At 38.0% G+C, this 19,696-nt stretch overlaps 2 protein-coding genes across 3 annotated transcripts in view; one reads left to right on the top strand and one right to left on the bottom strand.

Annotated features, from left to right (window-relative positions):
* Positions 1 to 10: 10 nt before the first annotated feature.
* INTS12 (integrator complex subunit 12) lies at positions 11 to 13,778 on the top strand. The gene is made up of 7 exons (XM_020796388.3): positions 11 to 194; positions 3,491 to 3,654; positions 4,636 to 4,788; positions 5,853 to 6,040; positions 9,081 to 9,240; positions 11,455 to 11,607; positions 13,082 to 13,778. The coding sequence occupies exons 2-7, from the start codon at positions 3,499 to 3,501 to the stop codon at positions 13,655 to 13,657; spliced, it is 1,386 nt and encodes a 461-aa protein (XP_020652047.3). The 5' UTR covers positions 11 to 194; positions 3,491 to 3,498; the 3' UTR covers positions 13,658 to 13,778.
* The window catches only part of ARHGEF38 (Rho guanine nucleotide exchange factor 38), a 73,125-nt gene continuing 63,296 nt past the window's right edge, over positions 9,868 to 19,696 (bottom strand). For both annotated transcript variants that reach the window (XM_073001839.2, XM_073001840.2), the window contains one exon: positions 9,868 to 18,011. In XM_073001839.2, the coding sequence (XP_072857940.2) occupies positions 17,826 to 18,011 (186 nt within the window). In that variant the 3' untranslated portion in view covers positions 9,868 to 17,825. The remainder of the gene's footprint in view (positions 18,012 to 19,696) is intronic.

The raw sequence follows: 19,696 nt of genomic DNA, 5'->3' as shown, positions 1-19,696 counted from the left end.
GGCCGCTCGTCGTTTCCGGGGGTTTGCGAGAGCTCGCCCGGCCGGCCGTCGGACGCCTCCTGGAAAAAAAAAAAGAAGAAGCAAGGCTTTCCCCAGGAGAGAGGCTCCCGGAGCTGGCCGTGCGAGCGCTTCGGTTGGCGGCAAAACCGGGAGCGCCCTTGCTATGCGGTTTCCCTGTCAGCGCCGGCTCTGAGGTAAAACAAAAGAGCATGAATGGCAGGCAATAAAGGCGGGGTGCGTGTGTGCCTTTATATGTATGAGGAGAGAGCTCGCGAAAAGAAGGCTCCTTCTCTCTTTTGGGGTGGCCCTTCCCACCCCACCCCATTTCACATGGCGAATTAAGGACCGTTTTTAGCGCTCTTTTCCGATCTTGTTGCTGTTCTGTGCCGTCCAGTCGCCCCCGACTCGTAGCGGACCCTATGAATGAGCGCTTCTTCTCCACAATGTCTCTTGTAGACTTGAAGCCTGTGGCTTCTTTTCGGGAGTCAGTTCATCTCCTATTTGGGTTTCCTCTTCTCCTGTTTGCCCTCCACTCAAGGCCGTTGTCCCCCTAACACAACAGGGTAAGCATTGACTGGGGCCACAATAATAACGCGAACGCCATTGCCCCTGTGTCAGTGTTGCTATTGTGGCCCCAGGGAATAGGAATGTTTAGGCACCTGTCAGCGGCTCTGAAAAACAGGAAAGGCCATCTAGAGATGTGTCAGGTAAATAACCTGAAGCTTATTTTATTTGTTTGTTTGTTTATTTATTTAACTTGTATGCCGCCCATACTACCCAAAGGTCTCTAGGTGGCTTAGAATTAAAATACAGTAAAAAGATGAAACAATTAAAGTACAATTAAAATATATACTTGTGTGGGACTTTTAAAGTGCTGGCAGCACTCTGCAGGCAGGCAGGATAACAGGGATCTCAAAGCTCATCTAGAGTCTCTAGACCAAACCCTTGCCAGTGTTGGTGCAAAACTGCCTTCATCTCTGACAGGTGGCCAGCTGGTGCACCACTTCAAAAGGGATCCTTTGCTTAGTGTAGTAAATCACAACTAAAGTAAGTCCATTAAATCAATTGAACTTACAAATGAGTGGATTCATCAACTCACTGATTCAGTGGGCCTAGGCCGCCAGAAAAAGAGGAAGACCAAATACAAGATGGGCAAACTCCCTAAAGGAAGCCACAGGCTGGAGTTTGCAACAACTGAGCAGGGCTGTTGAGGGCAAGACATTTTGGAGATTGTTCATCCATAGGGTTGTCATAGGTTGGAAGCAACTTGACGCACATAACAACTCTAGTTGCAACTTGCAATGATAAGCAATACTGTTGCCACCAATAGGTTAATTTACATACGTCTTAAAGGCTAACATCCGTTGAGGTGCAGCCTGTGATTCCATTTGAGACAGGCTTGTTTCAGACTAGCTAGGGAAGACCCCCTCCCCCCCCAACTTTAGGGGGAAAAGAAGGTTGGATTTTTGAGCCTTTAATAGTTGTGTGATGAGGATATGTCAGCAGGTGTAGATTGTGTTAAATGCTGCACCTGAATATTCTTCTAAGCAACTGTTCAAGGCACAAGGACCCTGGTGACCCTATACTTGGCCTCCAGGTTGCTAGTAGATTTATAGATAAGGTTTTAGTTTACCTAAAGACATAAAATGTTGTCTTGAATTTTAAGTATGTGTATAGTACATTTGGAGTTGGGTTTCTAAACAGTGAGGTCAGGAGGAAATTACTGAGAGTGACAATGTTGTCAATGACATCAAACTCTTATTGGTAACACAACCATCTGTCGGAGTGATGTATTCATACATTTCCTGCATCAGCCATGAACCTTATTGTTGAGACTAACATTACCAAATACAACCATTGGGATGTATTCTGAGTCCTTACACTTTGTATCTTCAAGAGACAGGTTAAAATCTGCTCTGTGTACCCAGAAGGATTTTGGATTAATTGATGCTGTTTCTAAGTAGTAGTTATTGGTAATTGTTAAGATTTAAAAAATAATAATAATCTAGAACTATTCAGTTAGTTAGGCATCCTTCATTCTCGAGAGACTATGGTAATGTGCTCTGTATGGAGTACTTGGAACAGCGTCTAGTGTGGCTGAGAAGGCCAATTTGAGAGTTACAATCCCTTCCATACTGAAGACAAATACAGTCTGTTCCCTGTCCAGCTCCCTCATTTTGCTGCTTTTAGGACAGCCTCAGCCAGCTGGACAAGGGTCTCTTCAAAATGGGAGAGACCATGATGCACTGCCTGCCTCCAGGCTGAACGCTCAGATGTCAAGGTTTCCCATCTGTTGAGGTTCATTCCTAAGGCCTTCAGATCCCACTTGCAGATATCCTTGTATCGCAGCTGAGGTCTCCCTCTGGGGTGATTTCCCTGCACTAATTCTCCATACAGGAGATATTTTGGGATCCGACCATCAGCCATTCCCATGACGTGCCCAAGCCAACGTAGACGTCACTGTTTCAGTAATGTGTTCATGCTGAAAATTCCAGCTCGTTCTAGGACTATTCTATTTGGAACTTTGTCCTGCCAGGTGATACCAAAAATGCGTCAGAGACAATGCATATGGAAAGTGTTCAGCTTCCTCTCCTGCCATGCATGAAGTGTCCAGGACTCACTGCAGCACAGAAGTAGAACTATATTCTAGTTCTGTAATTCTATATTCTAGTTCTAGAATTATATTCTAGTTCTAGAACTATATTGATTTTCATTTAAAATTATATGACCTTTTTTAAAAAAAACGATATTCTTTGTTTCTAGCTTGTTTGCCAGCACTCTTGCGTTCATTATATGAAGAAATATGAGGTGTTTTTAAAAATATATATCATTTATGTAATCATCATAAGTATCAAATGATTAAGGTATCTGGTAGTTAATGTAATAAAAATTTTAAACGGTTGTCATTATTTGAAAAGACAATTGGTTGAATCATTTTTAGTGTTGAAATGTTCAGCCCTAATTATTTTCTTATGAAAATAAATAAAGAACTACATCTCTCCAATCTAATGTGCATTTTGCTCTGACATTGACTTGTCTGTACATACCTCCAAAAGCAACACTGGTATGCTTTTTTCTCTGCTGGATCACCCCATTAAACTGCTTGTTCACCACCATCAGATTAATTTAGTTTAATGTAATTTACTCTTAATATTACAAATGTTAACAACCTTTGGTATAATTGCTCAGGGTAACAAGTGTTAAAAGGGGATTCTGTTGATATGTACTTTGTCTCCCCTGCAGCCATTTTAAGGGATGAGTTACTTGTGGCCTTCCAAAAGTTATGAGACCAGTGGTAAGAAATCATTGGAGTTGTAATTCAACAACATTTGGTAAGCCACAAGTTGTCTGTTCGGTTCCAAATGCATGAAAGTAAGCTACATGCATTTAGTTTCCAGAAATGGTTTTGTCCTAGCTAAAAATTAACTGACTCATGAGACATGTTTATTTCAAGTCATCCCTTCTCATTATTATTTTTTTTCATTTAAAGGTGCTGCAATGGCTGCTGCTATGAACTTGGAGCTTGACCCTGTATTCTTGAAAGCTCTGGGCTTTCTGCATTCAAAAAGCAAAGATTCAGCTGAAAAACTGAAAGCACTGCTTGATGAATCTTTGTCTAGAGGGACTGATTCAAATTATCGCCCATTGCAGAAGGTACTAGAAGTAATAAATGGAAATTTTTAGGTGTGGTATGTAACTCCTGGAGTAGTTTTTTCTCTAAATCAGAGAAAAAGGCACTAAGGGAATCTAGAATAATCAGTATTTATCTTTATTTTTTCTGTATATTTACAGCCTGATTCAAAAGTTGTTTACTCAGAGGTAAGTCTTGCTTCATCATAAGAATGCTTAAGACTGAAGCTATACAATCTTATTCTGAAAGACTGAAAATCTATGTAAATAAAGGTCAGCAGCTGATAACCCATCAAGTTTCTTAAGTTGAGGGATCTTAACGATACTGATGACTTGTGTGATTCATACTTCCTATAATAATTGCATATTTATCTGCTCTGCCTAGTCCATCCTTTATTATTCCCTTGTATATGTCATTTGAGAAGCTGGAACCTCAGATATCTCTCAAAATAGTTTCGTAAAAAAAGTATATGGTTGTACTCTTAAACATAGTGTTGAAAAGTGAATCCATTCTATTGTGATCCATCCGGAGTGCATAGTGTTCTTCTCATTTACAAGTGCTGGGCTGTAGCAGAGATTTGCATAGTGTTGACAGAGAGAACACACAGACATCATTTTTCATCTGTGTACAAAATTGTGATCACCCAGATGTTGTTGGACTGCAATTCCCATCATCCCCTACCATTAGCTATGTTGACTACAGCTGATGAGAATTGCAGCTTCGAAAGACCTGGAGGGCCACAAGTTGTTTGCCTTAATCTGGTTCAAGAAGTATGTTAAGTATTATGATGCTTGGGACTGTCCAATATTTCTGTGTTCTTAAGTGGCCATACTGCATGTTTTAATGGAATTCCTTTCTGTTTCCTTAGTTTAGCAGTTTAGGGAAGTAAGATTTTAAATTACATCATTTCTGCAATGTGGTATTTATTTAGCTTTGTGATTTCAGAAGTAGCCACTGTTTCCAGTATTATTTTTAATGAAGCATTTTTGTTATGCTTTATGCAGGAAGTAGATCAACCCAAAGTTTCTATTACAAAACCAGTTTCTGTTAAGCAAGAACCCAAGGCTTCTTCAGGCATTCCAACAGGTAGCAATAATGGCAAGCTCATTGCTGCCGAAAAGGTGAAAAAGGAAGCAGAAAAGCGGTCTGCTGATAAAGTAAGTTTTATTGTTGCACTTGAAATGTCTTCAGAGTCTTTAAATATTATATATATGTGAATAATGTGCCTATTTTATTATTGTTGCTTTTCACATAGACTTAATCCTTGAGTAGTTTTACTAGTTTTCTTCACCATATGTTACTTATTCAGTGGAGTAAAAGTAAAAAGTGTTGTGTGCACTTGAAAACTACATTCCCCTGTTCACATACAGATTTGAACCAGTAAATTGTTTACCATGGACAGAGTAAATTGCTCCATTTGTAGAGTTCCTACAAGCTCCACTGTGCAGGTTAGAGATCACTCCTGTTGATTCCAGTGGGCTTTACATTTACATAAGGAAGCACTGGATCCCTAATTGTGTGAGCTCTGGAAAAGCCCCACCATCACACAACAGTCCTGGGGGATATAAAATACCTCCCAGACCCCCTAAAATTACTCATCATTGCCTTACACAAACCAATTCCTGATTCTTTTGAAGTATGGGTAATAACATTGACCTGTTGGAAATGCTAGAAGGTTCTTATAAAGATGTACGGTATCTTTTTGAAGCTGGAAATATTTTCTTGTTATTAATTCATGATTATGCTTACTTAACAGGCCTGCAAACTTTTTGGGATATTTAATGCAGAAGATTATTTTTGAAATGAAGTTGCAAAATATGAATAAATGTCTAAATCATAGGATCTGTACAGATCAGATTAAGCAGATTTAACTGCTTTAAATTTCCTGTCTTAAAAATCTCAAAGGCACTTATATCTGATTCTTTAGCCACAGTAGCACATCATTCAGATTTTGATTTATCAATACACTTCATTCCTGTCAAAATACTAATTAATATGTTTTATATTGCCACATTTCTTACTGTAGCATTTATAGCACCATACATTCTCTATAATTTTAGATATAGTTATGTTGTTAATGAATATAAAATATACTGTGTTCATTAATAACTTTTAAATATGCCTTGTAGCATTTACTAGCTGCAACTTCCAATGTGGTTTTATTTACTTCTTCAAAGGTTTCATGTTTTTACCAGCTTCTTATGTGTATATCATTTAATAGATAAAGCTTGAAATCAGTGAAGGAGCTGACATTCCAAAGAAGCCAAGATTAGAAAAGCCAGAGACGCATTCATCACCAATTACAGTGCAGACTAGCAAGGATTTACCCATGGCAGACCTATCCAGTTTTGAAGAGACGAGTGCTGATGATTTTGCCATGGAGATGGGCTTGGCATGTGTTGTTTGTCGGTGAGTTGTCTAAATTTGACATCTGCAACAAATTAAATTTTTTAACAGTCAATAAATTTGGACCTAGTGTTAAGTAATACTGGGCATTTCTACTGAGTACAGGTCTTCATCCTTTAGATGTTTATAGTGATATTGTCCAAGACTCATATGATCAAAGACTTTTGCTATAAGTTATGAGTTATGTGTATTGCAGTTTAAAATGTTTCAAACTAAGTCCATAATTTTGGATTGCAGTCTTTTTTTCAGCTTTTAAAAATTAAGACCTGTGCAGAGAAGCAATCTTCTATTTCACGGCAGTGTGTTTCTACAGATTTTTTTCAGTTGATAGCTTTTAATAAAATGATCAGTGTTCTGCCCCCTCTAGTTAATAATGTTGTAGCGTACATGCAGACACACACATACATACACACCAAATAAGGGCCCTAATTCTAACTTGTGTGTGGTAATAATATACAATATAGCCGTGGTGACCAGATACATCAGACTATCGGTAGAAGAATGAAAACATATCAAACAGTTGTTAGGGCAGTCAGAACGTAAATACTTGAAAGATACATTGTTTAACAAGTGTTTATTATTTTGCTTAACAAATGTGTATCAGTGTTTAGCTGTTGTGGGTAAATATTTAAAAACAAAAGGTTGTCTATGATTTTCAAGTTCCAGTTGTATCAAAATGGAGTATTTATGAGCCATGGAGGAACCTACGTACCTCCCCAAGAATTCTGCTGTATCATATATCTATTAAACTTCATACTTTTTATTTAAAAAAAAAAAACATGGGATTGTTTTCTTTTTGGAACTATCTTCAAATGTCATTAAGGTCTGATAATTTTTTTCATACAAAATGCTTGTGTTCCATTTTGTTTTTAAATGTAGTCACTTGTGGATATATGAACTAGATTTATGGAGACTAGACAGTTTCCTGTCATTTAGCTGCAAGGTTTTTTTCTGGTCAAGATTGCTTTTTAAAAATTTGTGTCTTACATTTTAGATATAAGCCTGGAATTCTAAGTACATTTACTAGAGAATAAGATTCACTGAAATCAGATGTTCTTTCTCCTTGGTAAATCTGTTCTGAATCATAGGGCACATGTTCCAGAATTGCTGATTTTTGCTCCTCATTTTCTTGTTTAAATCCACCAGCATTCAACAAAATTAAGTTCTTCCAAAGCCATCTGGACAATAATTTCAGTCTTCATTTTCCTATTAAATAAAGGAATTGCATATTTCTTCTCCATACTCATCTGCAAATAGAGTTTCCATGGTTACCTGCGTACCTGTACCATGGGGATATGTGTGAGCGCAGCTTAGCAATTAAGTACTCTGATTTTTCATGTGAAAGGAGAAGTTTTAGGGTAATAGTTTGCTGACTCAGAGGCGTATTTCCATTTATTTCCATTCACTAAATTGGTTTTTATACATTTTTCCAACACAAGATAGTATACATCCATGGTTATATCTTTTAAGTCATAGTTGTCAGAGTATGCTTTCTGACCCCCTTACCTTCTTATTCTAAACTATTTTTTATTCCTAGCCAGTGAAAATGAAGCACTTAACATAGTCTGTGACAACTATAAAACATTTTTTGTATTTTTTCCATAATTTGTATCACTCAGGGTGCACCTGCATTAACAAATAATGCAGGAAATATTCAAGGATTGCAGTGGCCTGATTTGTATTATTTTTCATTGTCTACAATACATGATGTAGAAGTCCATGCAAATCAACCCAGAGTCCGCTGGCCCAAATCCTTACATTTTTCCTCTACTTTTTAAAAAGAACTAAATGCATTTGCATTGGTTCAGGCAATGTGATTGTTTGAGGTAATGCAATGAATGAGCAACCACAAATTGGCCCTCCCAGCTTCCTAGTTTTAGGTGGGGAGAGAAAAAACAAAGGGGCATTTGTGGGGGTGTCACTTCCCCTCAAGCAACCATCCTTCAGATTGTTATTTTTCCCCCTAATCACTTGGTGCAGTGCTGATGCACTAGAGCAGCTGAAGACCAAAGGATGGAAAAAAGTGAACACGGAGGAAATAGACGAGGAAATTGGTAGCCAGCTCTTATTAGCAACTTGTTATGATAGCTGTGCCTCCTGCATATCTGGACAGCTGCAGTAGAGCCACTTTAACAAAAAGCCAACAAGTTCAGATTGGCAGTTCCCTCTGCTCTCTCTGCTGACTCCATGGTTCACTAAAGTGAATTCACCCAAGGAAATTCTACTTCCCAGGTGCAACTTCACAGCAGATCACTTTTTTTTTTTTTTTTTTTGCTGTGTTTGGTGCTTGAGTGCCCTATCAAAATTTTTTCTGAAATCTCACTTTTGATAATTTGATAATTGCTTTCCTTTTTCACATCCAGAGCAAACATTTTGTTCTTTGATGTCTTTCTGTGATTTTTTTAAGTACTGTATTTGGTCCTTCTGATCTCCACAAGTAAATGCTTTTTGTACTCTTTTTGGTCCTATTCCTTTTGTTCTTCTAAATATCTGGTCTCAGTCTTTAAACGAATTACACTCACAATTATGTTGACGGGGTTAATTTCTTGACAGTCAGAGGCTAGATATGAGATAGGGCAAGATGCTTTTGTTTTGCCTTCTCAGCCACCAGGTATTAACAGTCTCAGGGGCCAACAGACTCGGATGTAGTAGTGTAACATTTGGCTAGGTAATGTATGCATAGGCCTAAATAGAATTATATGCTCTTCAACTGTTATATGAGATACTAGTCCTGTGGTTTGGACAATGTAAATTGGATTCTATTCTTCTGGGCCCTACACAAATATAATATTTATGAACTGGTATACCTTGACACCAGAATCAAGACAAGTGAGCCTGCTGCATGAAGTTGGTAGACGCAAACCTGTGTCCACAACTATGTATATCGTATTGTTTTCCTTTCTGTTGTTCATGTCCAATTTCAGAGATGGTTGTAAGCTTCTTAAGGCTAATTCTTGAAGTTTTGATGAAGGGAGAAAACATTAGGATGGCCAAAACTTCATGCAATCATGTTAATGTGGGATGGACACTTTGTTCTTTGCAGACAAATGACAGTTACTTCTGGAAATCCATTAGTTGAGTGTCAAGAATGCCATAATCTCTATCACCAAGACTGCCACAAGCCTCAAGTGACAGACAAGGAAATGAATGATCCCCGCCTAGTCTGGTATTGTGCTCGATGTACTAGGCAGATGAAAAAAATGGTAAGGGGCTTTGTGAAAGAGGCTATAATAATCAATAAAAAGGTAAAGGTAAAGGTTCCCCTTGACAATTTTTGTCCAGTCGTGTTCGACTCTAGGGGGCGGTGCTCATCCCCGTTTCCAAGCCATAGAGCCAGCGTTTTGTCCGAAGACAATCTTCCGTGGTCACATGGCCAGTGCGACTTAGACACGGAACGCTGTTACCTTCCCACCGAGGTGGTCCCTATTTATCTACTTGCATTTGCATGCTTTCGAACTGCTAGGTTGGCAGGAACTGGGACAAGCGACGGGCGCTCACTCCATCGCGTGGATTTGATCTTACGATCAATACATGCAGATAAATATTTGGTCTGTTTAAGGAACAGATTTATGAACTAAATATAAAAAAAGAGTAGTTGGAAAGAAGTATAGTCTTGTACTATACAGTACTGGATTTGGGAGGAGGGTTGATGTGGGATTATTATCCTCATTTTAATTTATTGTAAAGTAAGGAAATGTCCTTTTTATATATATATATATATATATATATATATATATATATATATATATATAAATTTTAAAGGTCAGACAAGATTATCACAGCCCAGGAATAAGCAACTTGGCTCAGTAAATGTATGACAAATCTAATCCTTTTTCATACATCCTGAAAGAGTTATTTTCTAGTGTATATTGTTTCATGAAGAAAGGGTAACATATATTGCCCAAAATTATGTATCTTTAACTCCTATAAAAGATAACAGATTGGTAGGGGGGTTGCTTTAGTTTGTTTTTTTTTTTTAATTGTACTGCATATCTCTGGGAACAGCCTTTATTTTCATGTGATCTATTTGTTGTTTTCCCAAGTAAAAGAGCTTGCAGTTCTGCAGTAGTAAAATTTGGTTAACAGAATGAGCATTCTACTATGAGAAACAAATACAATATCTTAAATAACTTTAAAAAAGAGAAAAGAGATAGTAATTCCTGTTTTCCATTTGATAAACAGATTAGGAGATAATGGCTGAAATCTTGTTTCTTGGCATAGTAAATTGCAACTGGGGTAGACCCATTTGAATCTGTAGAATTTACATAGGCATTGATTCACCAAATCCCTGCAAGTATCCAATTTTTAAGACAACTTCATACAGTTCTGTTGTATTCCAGTTTGCTAAAACGTTGTTGCCACAGCAATTATGTATCTTTTTGCTCATTCCATCATGTAAAAATCCAAGCTGGGAGAAATCCTCAACCCCTTTTCCAAAAGAAAACAATCTATGATGCCATTTATGAAAGCAAACAAAGATTTTCTCAATGCTATTCCATAGGCAGACCATTCCAGAGGTTGGTAATCCACTCCACAGACCCATTTGTATATCTGTAGGCCCATCCAATCCACATATCCGCAAATGTTTTGCCCCGTGTACCTTTAGAGCCCAAAAGTAGGATCGGATGAACACCCACCCCCGAGATCTAGTTTGGCAAATACTAAACCAAATTTGATTCTCCGCCTCTACCATTTACCAGTACAGATCCTTTCTAAGTCTTTCTGAAAGACATTAAACAGTTCAAACCTAGAATCCCCACTGATTCAATAAGCATAGTCTGGTGTGATTTATAGCACTAAGAAACAGGATTTCAGCTAGTGCTTGATAAATGAGCAGAAGACTTTTAGAACTTTAAAAAAAAACTTTATTAGCCAGAAAAGAAAAAAAATGACTTTTTCTTGTAGATAAGCATGCATTACTTAGATAACATATGCTATTTCATAGTAGTAGGATGCAGTGCTAAAGTCATGAATAAGCAGACTATTCAATTTGTGTTTCTCTATTAACGATGGATTTATATGACTGTTACATTTTGCCACATAATAACTTTTGTAATCAGGACCAAAAGAAGACTAAATATATCAGAATTAACTGTTCTCATTTCTAGTTTATTTTGGCTAAATACTTCCACCTTACTGACATGTTCTTTCTCTGTTTTCCTTGTCATTCTGTCTGCTCTTTCACTGAATCCCTATTTCCTGCATCTCAAATGTTTATTTCCATAGTTTCAGATTCCACATACATCTTCATTTTACCTTTCTTGCATACAAACTCTTCTCCTTTATTTTGAATTTAGCTGTTACATATTCAAGTATCCGCCATATTTTTGTTTGTCATTGCTAAAGTTTTTAGTTTTGATTTCACTTTTTCTCAAATTCAGAATGATAATTTAGAAGTATGTATGTAATTCATACAGGCGCAGAAAACACAGAAGCCTTCCCAGAAACCAACTCCTGCTGTAGTTTCAGTAGTTCCAGCTGTGAAAGATCCACTGATAAAGAAACCAGAAATTAAGCAAAAGTTGGAGACCCCAACAACCTTCCTAGCATTTAAGAGGACAGAGGTCAAGGTGCTGTACATAACATGTTCTGTGGAAAAAATCATACATGTTATATTTTATATGGGCTTCTGCCTTCCCTTCACTTAGAGTGCATAATTAACACAATTATCCCCCCCCCTTTTGTCATTCTGCACAGATGATAGAATATATTTTTGTTTGGATTCCAAATTCTCAGGGGGAAAAAATCATTAATCTCCTTTATAGTATAGAAATCAGTCTGCATTTAATTTTTAAATGGTTTCTCATAGAAAACATCTGCATTAAATTTGATTAAATAAGATGTAAGAAAAAGAAACATAGTGCAGCCAGTACTTAGGGTAAGATTGAATGTAATGCTGTCATAGTGAAAAGCCCACCAGCATACTTCCATGGGGTTTCATGCTTAGGGAAGTATATTGCAGAATGCAAGTGACCTGCTCTGATATCCAGAGAACTAGAGGAGAGTCTATGGTGCCACCTGTGGAGCAAACACTGTCTCAGCTCATGGGGATGACTGTGGATAGCGAGCATGTAAACTGGCCTTTTGCAGCAATGGGATAAATGGGACCAAAAAGGGACAATCTGCCTGCAGAAGGAGGGATAGGATTGGTTCTTGCTCAAGGTTTTAAATGGACTGAGCATATTGACAGTTTTGGATCCAGGCTGAAAAACTTGGAGGAAGTGACAGAGACGTTGCTGAATTTTCTAAACATGATCTAATTTTTGTAATTAGAATTAGAAAAACCATTTCTAAATCAGTGTGTGTGTCCATTATTATTTTGAATAGTAGATTATGAGAAATGTTTATAGTTCCCTTTTGAAATGGGCACAAAATAGCTAAAAAGTTCTGTGCTCTTTCCCATCTTCCATTAATCTTCACAGTACTTGTGCAGCACAGATCTTGTGTGATCTATGGTGAGCTGCAGTGCAAATGAAGTGTTTGTTTTTTAATAATCACTGTAGTGTCTTTTGAACTAATATCAGAAGCTAGGACATGCACTGGTCACCCATACCTCTCTAAATGGACTCCTTTTAAACTTGTTACCATAGATTATGTAGCTTTAGTGAAAACATCTTGTTTGTGTAATTAATTGTTTCTTGTCCTGCTCATAGCAACTCCAGGTAACCAGAAACAACCTAAATAGTGGTGGATTCTGCTGGGTCATTTTTTCATTTCACAAGTCCTGAAGTTTCTTTTAATAGATCCAGAATGTCTTGCCATGTTTAAATGTGAGGATCATTGTGCCATATGGTACTTACTTAGTTTTTAGGGCAAGGTGAAAGCTTAGGTGTTGCTTTATCTGAAGAACTAGACCATACATGTGTTTATGTGTCTTTGGTTTATTTACTTCTTTTTTAAATCAAGGTAATTTGACATAATATATTAGATCATCTCTGTTGGGCTAGGAATTTGACATTCATGGCCCTCCCATTATTTGTGCTAGTTTCTGTCTGGTTAGGACCAAATATAACTAATGTAGAGTTTATTTCTGTTTTATTTTAGCCTTCAGCCACTATTTCTGGTAACTCTGCCAGTGCCAATGTTTCTTCATCCTCAACCAGTGGCCTTACGGGGTGGGCAGCTTTTGCAGCAAAAACATCATCTGCAGGTCCATCAACAGCCAAGCTGGGATCCACAACCCAGAGTACCAGTGGCAAGCCAACGACTGCCTCAAATAACCAAAAACCTGTGGGTTTATCAGGGTTAGCAACAGCTAAAGCAGGGCTAGGATCAAAAATATCGTCTAACAGCAGCACAAGCCCTGTTCAGCTGAAGCCCTTGCCACCTCTGACATTGGGGAAAACGGGCCTTTGTCGTTCTGTAAGCAGTGACAATGTAAGCAAAATAGGGCTCCCTAGTCCAAGCAGTTCAGCTCCAGTCAGTAGCCAAACTGCTGGTGGAAATGGAAGTGCTGGAACAACAGGTAGCAGTGGGAGCAATACTAGTAAATCGAGTGGAGAATCCGGCAATCAGTCCCCATCTCTCAAGGGTCCTACATCACAAGAATCACAACTCAATGCTATGAAAAGATTGCAGATGGTTAAGAAGAAGGCAGCTCAGAAGAAATTGAAAAAGTAACTGGACTTACATAAAATTTTAAAATTGTTTAATGAACTGCTTTGTCTTCAAAGTACAAAGGTCTTTAAACTCTGGCCTTAGTTAAACAAAAAGTAATAAAATCATTTAATTTACTTCTAAACTGATGTCTTTATTTGGTGATGGTATCTGAGAGGTACATTATGCTGGTTTTTCAGATTCTGTGTTCTCAATATATTTCAGAACTACTGCGTTATATCCAGAAATGTTATTTTTCTAATGCAAACCTTTCACATTTGTGGAAATTCTGCTTTCATTTTAACACAAACATCGCATCAGTGTTTCGATTTTATGTGTCAGGCAAAAAGCAGGAGAAATATAAACAATAAAGAAGAAAAAATGCTGTGTCACCTTAAAGACTAACTGCTGTATTTTAATGTGAGCTTTTGAAGACAAGTCCACTTCCTCAGGCATATGTTTTTGTCTTCTTTATTTTTTATTTTTTTATTTTGTTTTCCCCCCTTTCTTAAGTACATTATCCAAAAATTCTACATTATACTTATGCCAGATTAAGAAATCAAGGGATGGTGGGAAAATAAGATGGTTCAATGATGGGAGATAATAGCTGCATAAAAGGGTCAAGCATGGAAATTGAGTGTAAATGAGTTTTGGAAAAAAAATCCTGTAAATTCCTAGAATACGTTTTTCTTATTTTTGCTGTTATAAGACTGGAAACCTATTTTGCTGTCATTATGATAGATTTTGAAATCTGTGGCCATTAACAGAATGTTCAATGAGAATAATTACAAGGCAAATCATGAACATATAGTTATAAAATATTTTTATTAAGTAATATTAAAACATGTATATGTGGGTCACTGATACTGCTGTACTTGTAATTCACAGAGACACATCTCTGGTCATAGGACATGCCCAACAATAGTTTGCAATGGAAAAGTTTCTGTTTTGATGAAACATTTTCAATAAAATAGCAATCTTAGAGATCACTTAGATCAGTGGTCCCCAACCTTGGGCCTCCAGATGTTCTTGGACTTCAACTCCCAGAAATCCTGACCAGCAGAGGTGGTGGTGAAGGCTTCTGGGAGTTGTAGTCCAAGAACATCTGGAGGCCCAAGGTTGAGGACCACTGACTTAGATGACAAAGTAAATGAGGAAAAGAGTTTGGCCTAAATTCCTCATGTGTCATCTGAATTAGGAACTATATTCAGACATTGTCTTATCAAAGATAATCTTTCAAACAATATTTTGATAGCAATCTGTTCTACTTGGAGTTATTGTACAGCATACAGTATAGTGTACACTGATCTGAAACCCCCCTGAAGAAGAGCTGTATACAAATACAGTTATACTTTGGCATTGATCGCATTCATGTTAGTGACATTTGTGCCTGCTATTTGGAATTTCAGTTCCCCAAATTAAACTCTAGTACTACAGCCTGCAACACAAACTGAAGTCATGGTTTACCACAATCCCATTTACGTAGGACATTGATACTGGTACAGGGTTGCCACACTTGCTGGGAAGGCTCCTATAGTGTACCTTTTAATGACCAAGAAAGAGGGTTTTTGTTTACGTTTTCCTCATCATTAGACTGAACACTGTAAACCAAAGAAACAAAATTTGGGGCTTCATTTGTCAATGGCTAGCAAGGAGATTTTAAAAATTAAGGCTTAACATTGGAGCTTTGGTGTCTTTGAAAGGAAATACCTTCTTAATCCAATTTGAAATAAAATAAACATTTTCATTATGCAACTTAATTTTTTTAAAATCTTGGATCCTAAGAGTTTGTTTGGGGTTGGGCTTGTCGATCTTTGTTGATTTAAGCGCTAAAAATGTGACTTGTGGTCTGAAAATCTCTTTAGACACCTCAATACAGATTCTGAAAATCATTGGTGTCTCAGATATACTGTTATACTCATTCTCATACATCGTCCTTCAGAATACAAAACCCTTCCAAATTATCTTTCTCTGCCACATGCAAAACAATAATAAATACAATTAAAGTAGCATTATATCCTTCTCTTAAAACAGGGACGGGCAACATGCAACACCCCTGCACCACTTTTTAAGATTTCTTTCAGAGAAAAATGGATCAGAAAGTGCCCTTGTACCCTCCAGAAGGCATATTGTCATATTTTGAGAGTATCCAGCAAACCCCTAGTGACCCCTATGTCCTTTTTTGGAAATGTTTTAATTATTTCTGCTCACAAAAAGGTTTTTTTCCAGTAAACACCAGTTTTTTAAAGAAAAGAGTAGGGGCTGAGAGTCACAAATGGTTGTGTCGGTGCAGCCCTACAAAGTTGATGGATGAGGTCTCTGAAGATCATCCAGCCCTGCTCAAGAATGAAAAAGCTTCATCACTGCGTGCTTTGCATGCTCCACACGCAGTTCAGCTACTCCTGGTGGGGAGATTGTTTTAACAGTTTGAAATACAAGCCATATTAACAACAGCACCAAAAATGGCGGAGAAATCCTTCTAGCAAAGGACTTCTAATTAGAGATGGCGGTATCCGTATTTGTATACGAATATCCCCATCTCTACTTCTGATTCTTCATTAAAAATCATTCACTATATAAATACAGTGCAAAAGATTGCAGTGGTTATAGTTCAGTACATAGTTCTTATACTGCATGAACTCCATAGCTTCGAAAAACTAGGTAGCATGATGACATTTCATGCTACACGATTTTTAAAAAATTATTTTTAAGGACATTATTTACAAAGTTGGCCTTCACTGGCACAGGAAGAACACTGGTTGAGCAGAAAATACAAATGCTTAACCAGAAGATGTGTGCCTCCCTCTACAAGAAACAAGTTGGTGTGTATATGTGTGTGGTAGTGTAAGAGGCTGACCAATAAACCTCCAGTTCAAAACTGTTGTATCTAGCATATCCCTTCTGATTTTGCAATGCTGTCCAATGTGGTTTTATGCATGCTGAAAGGGCTATTGAACTTCTAAAGTAACTGCTGAGTTTGGCCCTATGATGAAATGTTTTGTGCCTTATGAGATTGATCCTAGACAGCACCTGCAGACTGTTTTCTCTGCTCATTCTACTTTGTTAGTTCTTAAAAAACTCAGAATAAAATATTTTGTGAGCTGTGATGTTTTGTTTGTTTCGCAAATTACAGGAAGACTTTGAAATTGTGAAAGAAAATGCCTTTGGTGTGTATATTCCCCCTCTTTCATAGTTGTAGTTTGTTTTCCATAATTCTGCATGAACGATGTTACTCCTCCATTTTTTTAAGCCACTGATTTGTGATTACCATTACATTTGCAATGGCCAGGATCCCTCGTGGTTGAGTCAGTGGTGTTAATATCCTTAGGATAGGCATGGGGAAGTTCTCTGAAGCAGAAGACCAGTTTCTTACTCCATGAACCACAGAGTTAATTTCCCAAGCTTAAAAATAAATGGAAAAAATAAAATTAGAAATGACTAGAAGGCCAATTCCTAAAAATGTTTAATTGGCCCACTATCCTGTTGCAATTCTGCTGAGCATAACATCTTGCCAGCATAGTAAAATGAGATTGTGGCACTTGCCCAAGTGCTGCCATGGTGCAAGCAGAGGATGGGGGTTCTTCATGGAGACCACAGCTTGAACAACAGAAAGACTTGTGCAAGTGATGGAGTCCTGCATGACTGTGCTGGCCTGATTTTCTGCTCAGCAGAAGATCAATAAGATACTGATGTATGACCTTAAAATGGAGTTGTGTGTGACTAAGATGCTGTACCTTGTTTAGTAAGAGAAGCACTCTTCCAGGATGATGATGCCAGAACCAATCATTCTTTTTTTGGCACATTTGGAGAGAGGACAGCAATGATGTCCAAAGGCATGAAGATTATCTTGTGTGGGAGGTGGGCTATGCAGCCTACAGACTTCCACACTTGAGCTAGAACTATAGTACCTGCTTTGATCTGAACTGACACAGAGTTGGTCTATGCAATAAAGGCAATCCACTGGCCCAAGCCGTTAATATTTTGGGACAGAGGAAAAGGCATTTAAAGGCAGGAACTGGAAATGATCTTTTAAAAAAACATTCTACAAGATCTTCAGCTCCCAGCTTTTGATGGTCTTTATCTCACGAAGCCTTCTAGAAGAGACGAGGGCATTCCTCTTCAAAACAAATAAAACAGAGGTCTCCTGGTTGTAGTTTTTGGGGAAATTAGGGCTCATAAGTGTTTCTGATGTTCAAGCGTAAGTCATCCTCCCAAGATAATTAGCAGGTACGTATCCTTTTTGTCCTTTCACTTCGGCTAACCACCATTCTTTATTGCCACTCAGATCAGAAAAATGTAGAATCCGAACTCGCTGATATTCCTGCAGACTGAGTTCCTGTTGACTCCTTGCTTGAAATGGGTGGACTGCGTAGAATGTCTGGGAGGGGGTGAAAGGTGAACAGAAAATTAATTTTTGATCCTAGTCATCCTTTCAGCATTAATAGGAAAGTGAAAAATATCCACTCAGAGAGGCCACCTAAACTAGTGTGTTGAATTTCTGGTTTGGAGAATCAGATTAATTGCATATGCTAAGGAATATCCAAACCAACTGTTGGTTGGCAAGCAATAAAAATGAATTAGCAAGATCAACTTGTCTGTGTCTCTCCCACCCCCCCACCCCCAACTATTAGGAGGCCTTTTGCAGCATCATGATGGATCAAAAGTTAGCAATAATAATCAAGCTCTGATGGTTTATTTTAGTTTCTAGTGCCAGTGGAATAGGACTTTCTCCCCCTCCCATAACACCTTGCATGATGCTAAAAATAACTGTTCTAGAAGGCTTCCCAGTCCTCTCTAGTAGGTTTATAGCTGCACATGGGGTTGGCAGGAGGGAGAGGGGATTGTAAGTCCTGAGGGAAACAGTAGGATCAAGCAGGACACTATTAGATTTGGACTAATATGTCATAACAATGTTAAAAGTAATCTATTATTTTGGGGAATTGATGAAATAATGCTATTATGATGAAATACTGTAATAACCAGCAAGATCATTATTTTCTTAGGATAACAAGTTGAAGTCATTCATTACTTCTAGAATTTTTGGCATTATCTGTTGCACTCTGAACTATAAAACTCAGTATACAACACATAGGCATGGAACTTTCAGAGTTTTTCACTACAGTTATCGCAATTCATCAGGATTTCTTACAGCTCAAATTCTGGTAGCTTTAGCCAAAAATAATCCAAGTCCTCAGAAGAGTTTTAGTATACTGTATACACAGATCACATGTTTTCACAGCCGTTAAGCATGAAGAAGGGCATGAGAAGAGCATTTTAATCTCCATGGAAACTGCAAGACATTAGGAGATTGGTAGTCTCTCTGTCTATTAGGCTCTGCAGAGAGTGCCTTTCAAAAAAAAAAACTACCAGTCCCCTAATGCCTTGCACTTCCCATGTGGCTTAGAAAGCTCCATCCATGTCCTTCTTTTCCATGTTTAATGGCCATTGCTGTGGAGAGAGACTTGGCAAGGCATACATATGTATACTGAACTCCTCTGAGGACTTGAGTGTCTTTTGTATAACTTCACTATAGGATTTGGGTCACTATATGTATTCTGAGTCTTTTGAAGTGTGTTTATGTGGGATTCTGTAATGTCACATTAGCAATAAAACAATACAGGAAATTTTAAAAAATCAACACCAATAATAGAATCACCTTTGGTAATTCTGCTCACACAGCATTGCTCCTGCAGAAAAACAATTACGGACCTTGTCCAATACTTGGGCCAGATCAGTCCACTACTGACGTTATCCTGTACCCCCCCCCCACTACAAGCAGAAGCCCCATTGTCAGTGGGTGAACTCTTTGATCTCTATTTGCTCTACAGGGATAAAGAGGAACATAGGCAGAGCTATCGCCAGCAGAGCCTTATACTCTGCTGATGGTCAACAGAATTCTTCCCTGAGTCTCTAAATGTCAGGTCTTCATACTTAATCCTCAGTAACCCTAGAAACCATTGATTATAAAGTAGGGGAAGATCAGGCAGCTGAATTAAGGAGAAGAAGGAAAGGGGCAGGAGTTTCTGAAGGTCAGCAGGGACCCCATGCCTGGAGGGGTGCCTA

This window comes from Pogona vitticeps, chromosome 5, assembly GCF_051106095.1.
Source record: "Pogona vitticeps strain Pit_001003342236 chromosome 5, PviZW2.1, whole genome shotgun sequence".
In the NCBI taxonomy this organism is placed as follows: domain Eukaryota; kingdom Metazoa; phylum Chordata; class Lepidosauria; order Squamata; family Agamidae; genus Pogona; species Pogona vitticeps.
The sequence above is the reverse complement of the archived record's forward strand: the minus strand, read 5'-3'. Positions and strand labels throughout refer to the sequence as shown.

Coding starts and splice junctions, on each gene's coding strand:
- INTS12 (XM_020796388.3), top strand. CDS start 3,499: ATGGCTGCTGCTATGAACTTGGAGCTTGACCCTGTATTCTTGAAAGCT. Junction 4,789..5,852: donor AAAAGCGGTCTGCTGATAAA/GTAAGTTTTATT, acceptor ATCATTTAATAG/ATAAAGCTTGAAATCAGTGA. Junction 11,608..13,081: donor TTAAGAGGACAGAGGTCAAG/GTGCTGTACATA, acceptor GTTTTATTTTAG/CCTTCAGCCACTATTTCTGG.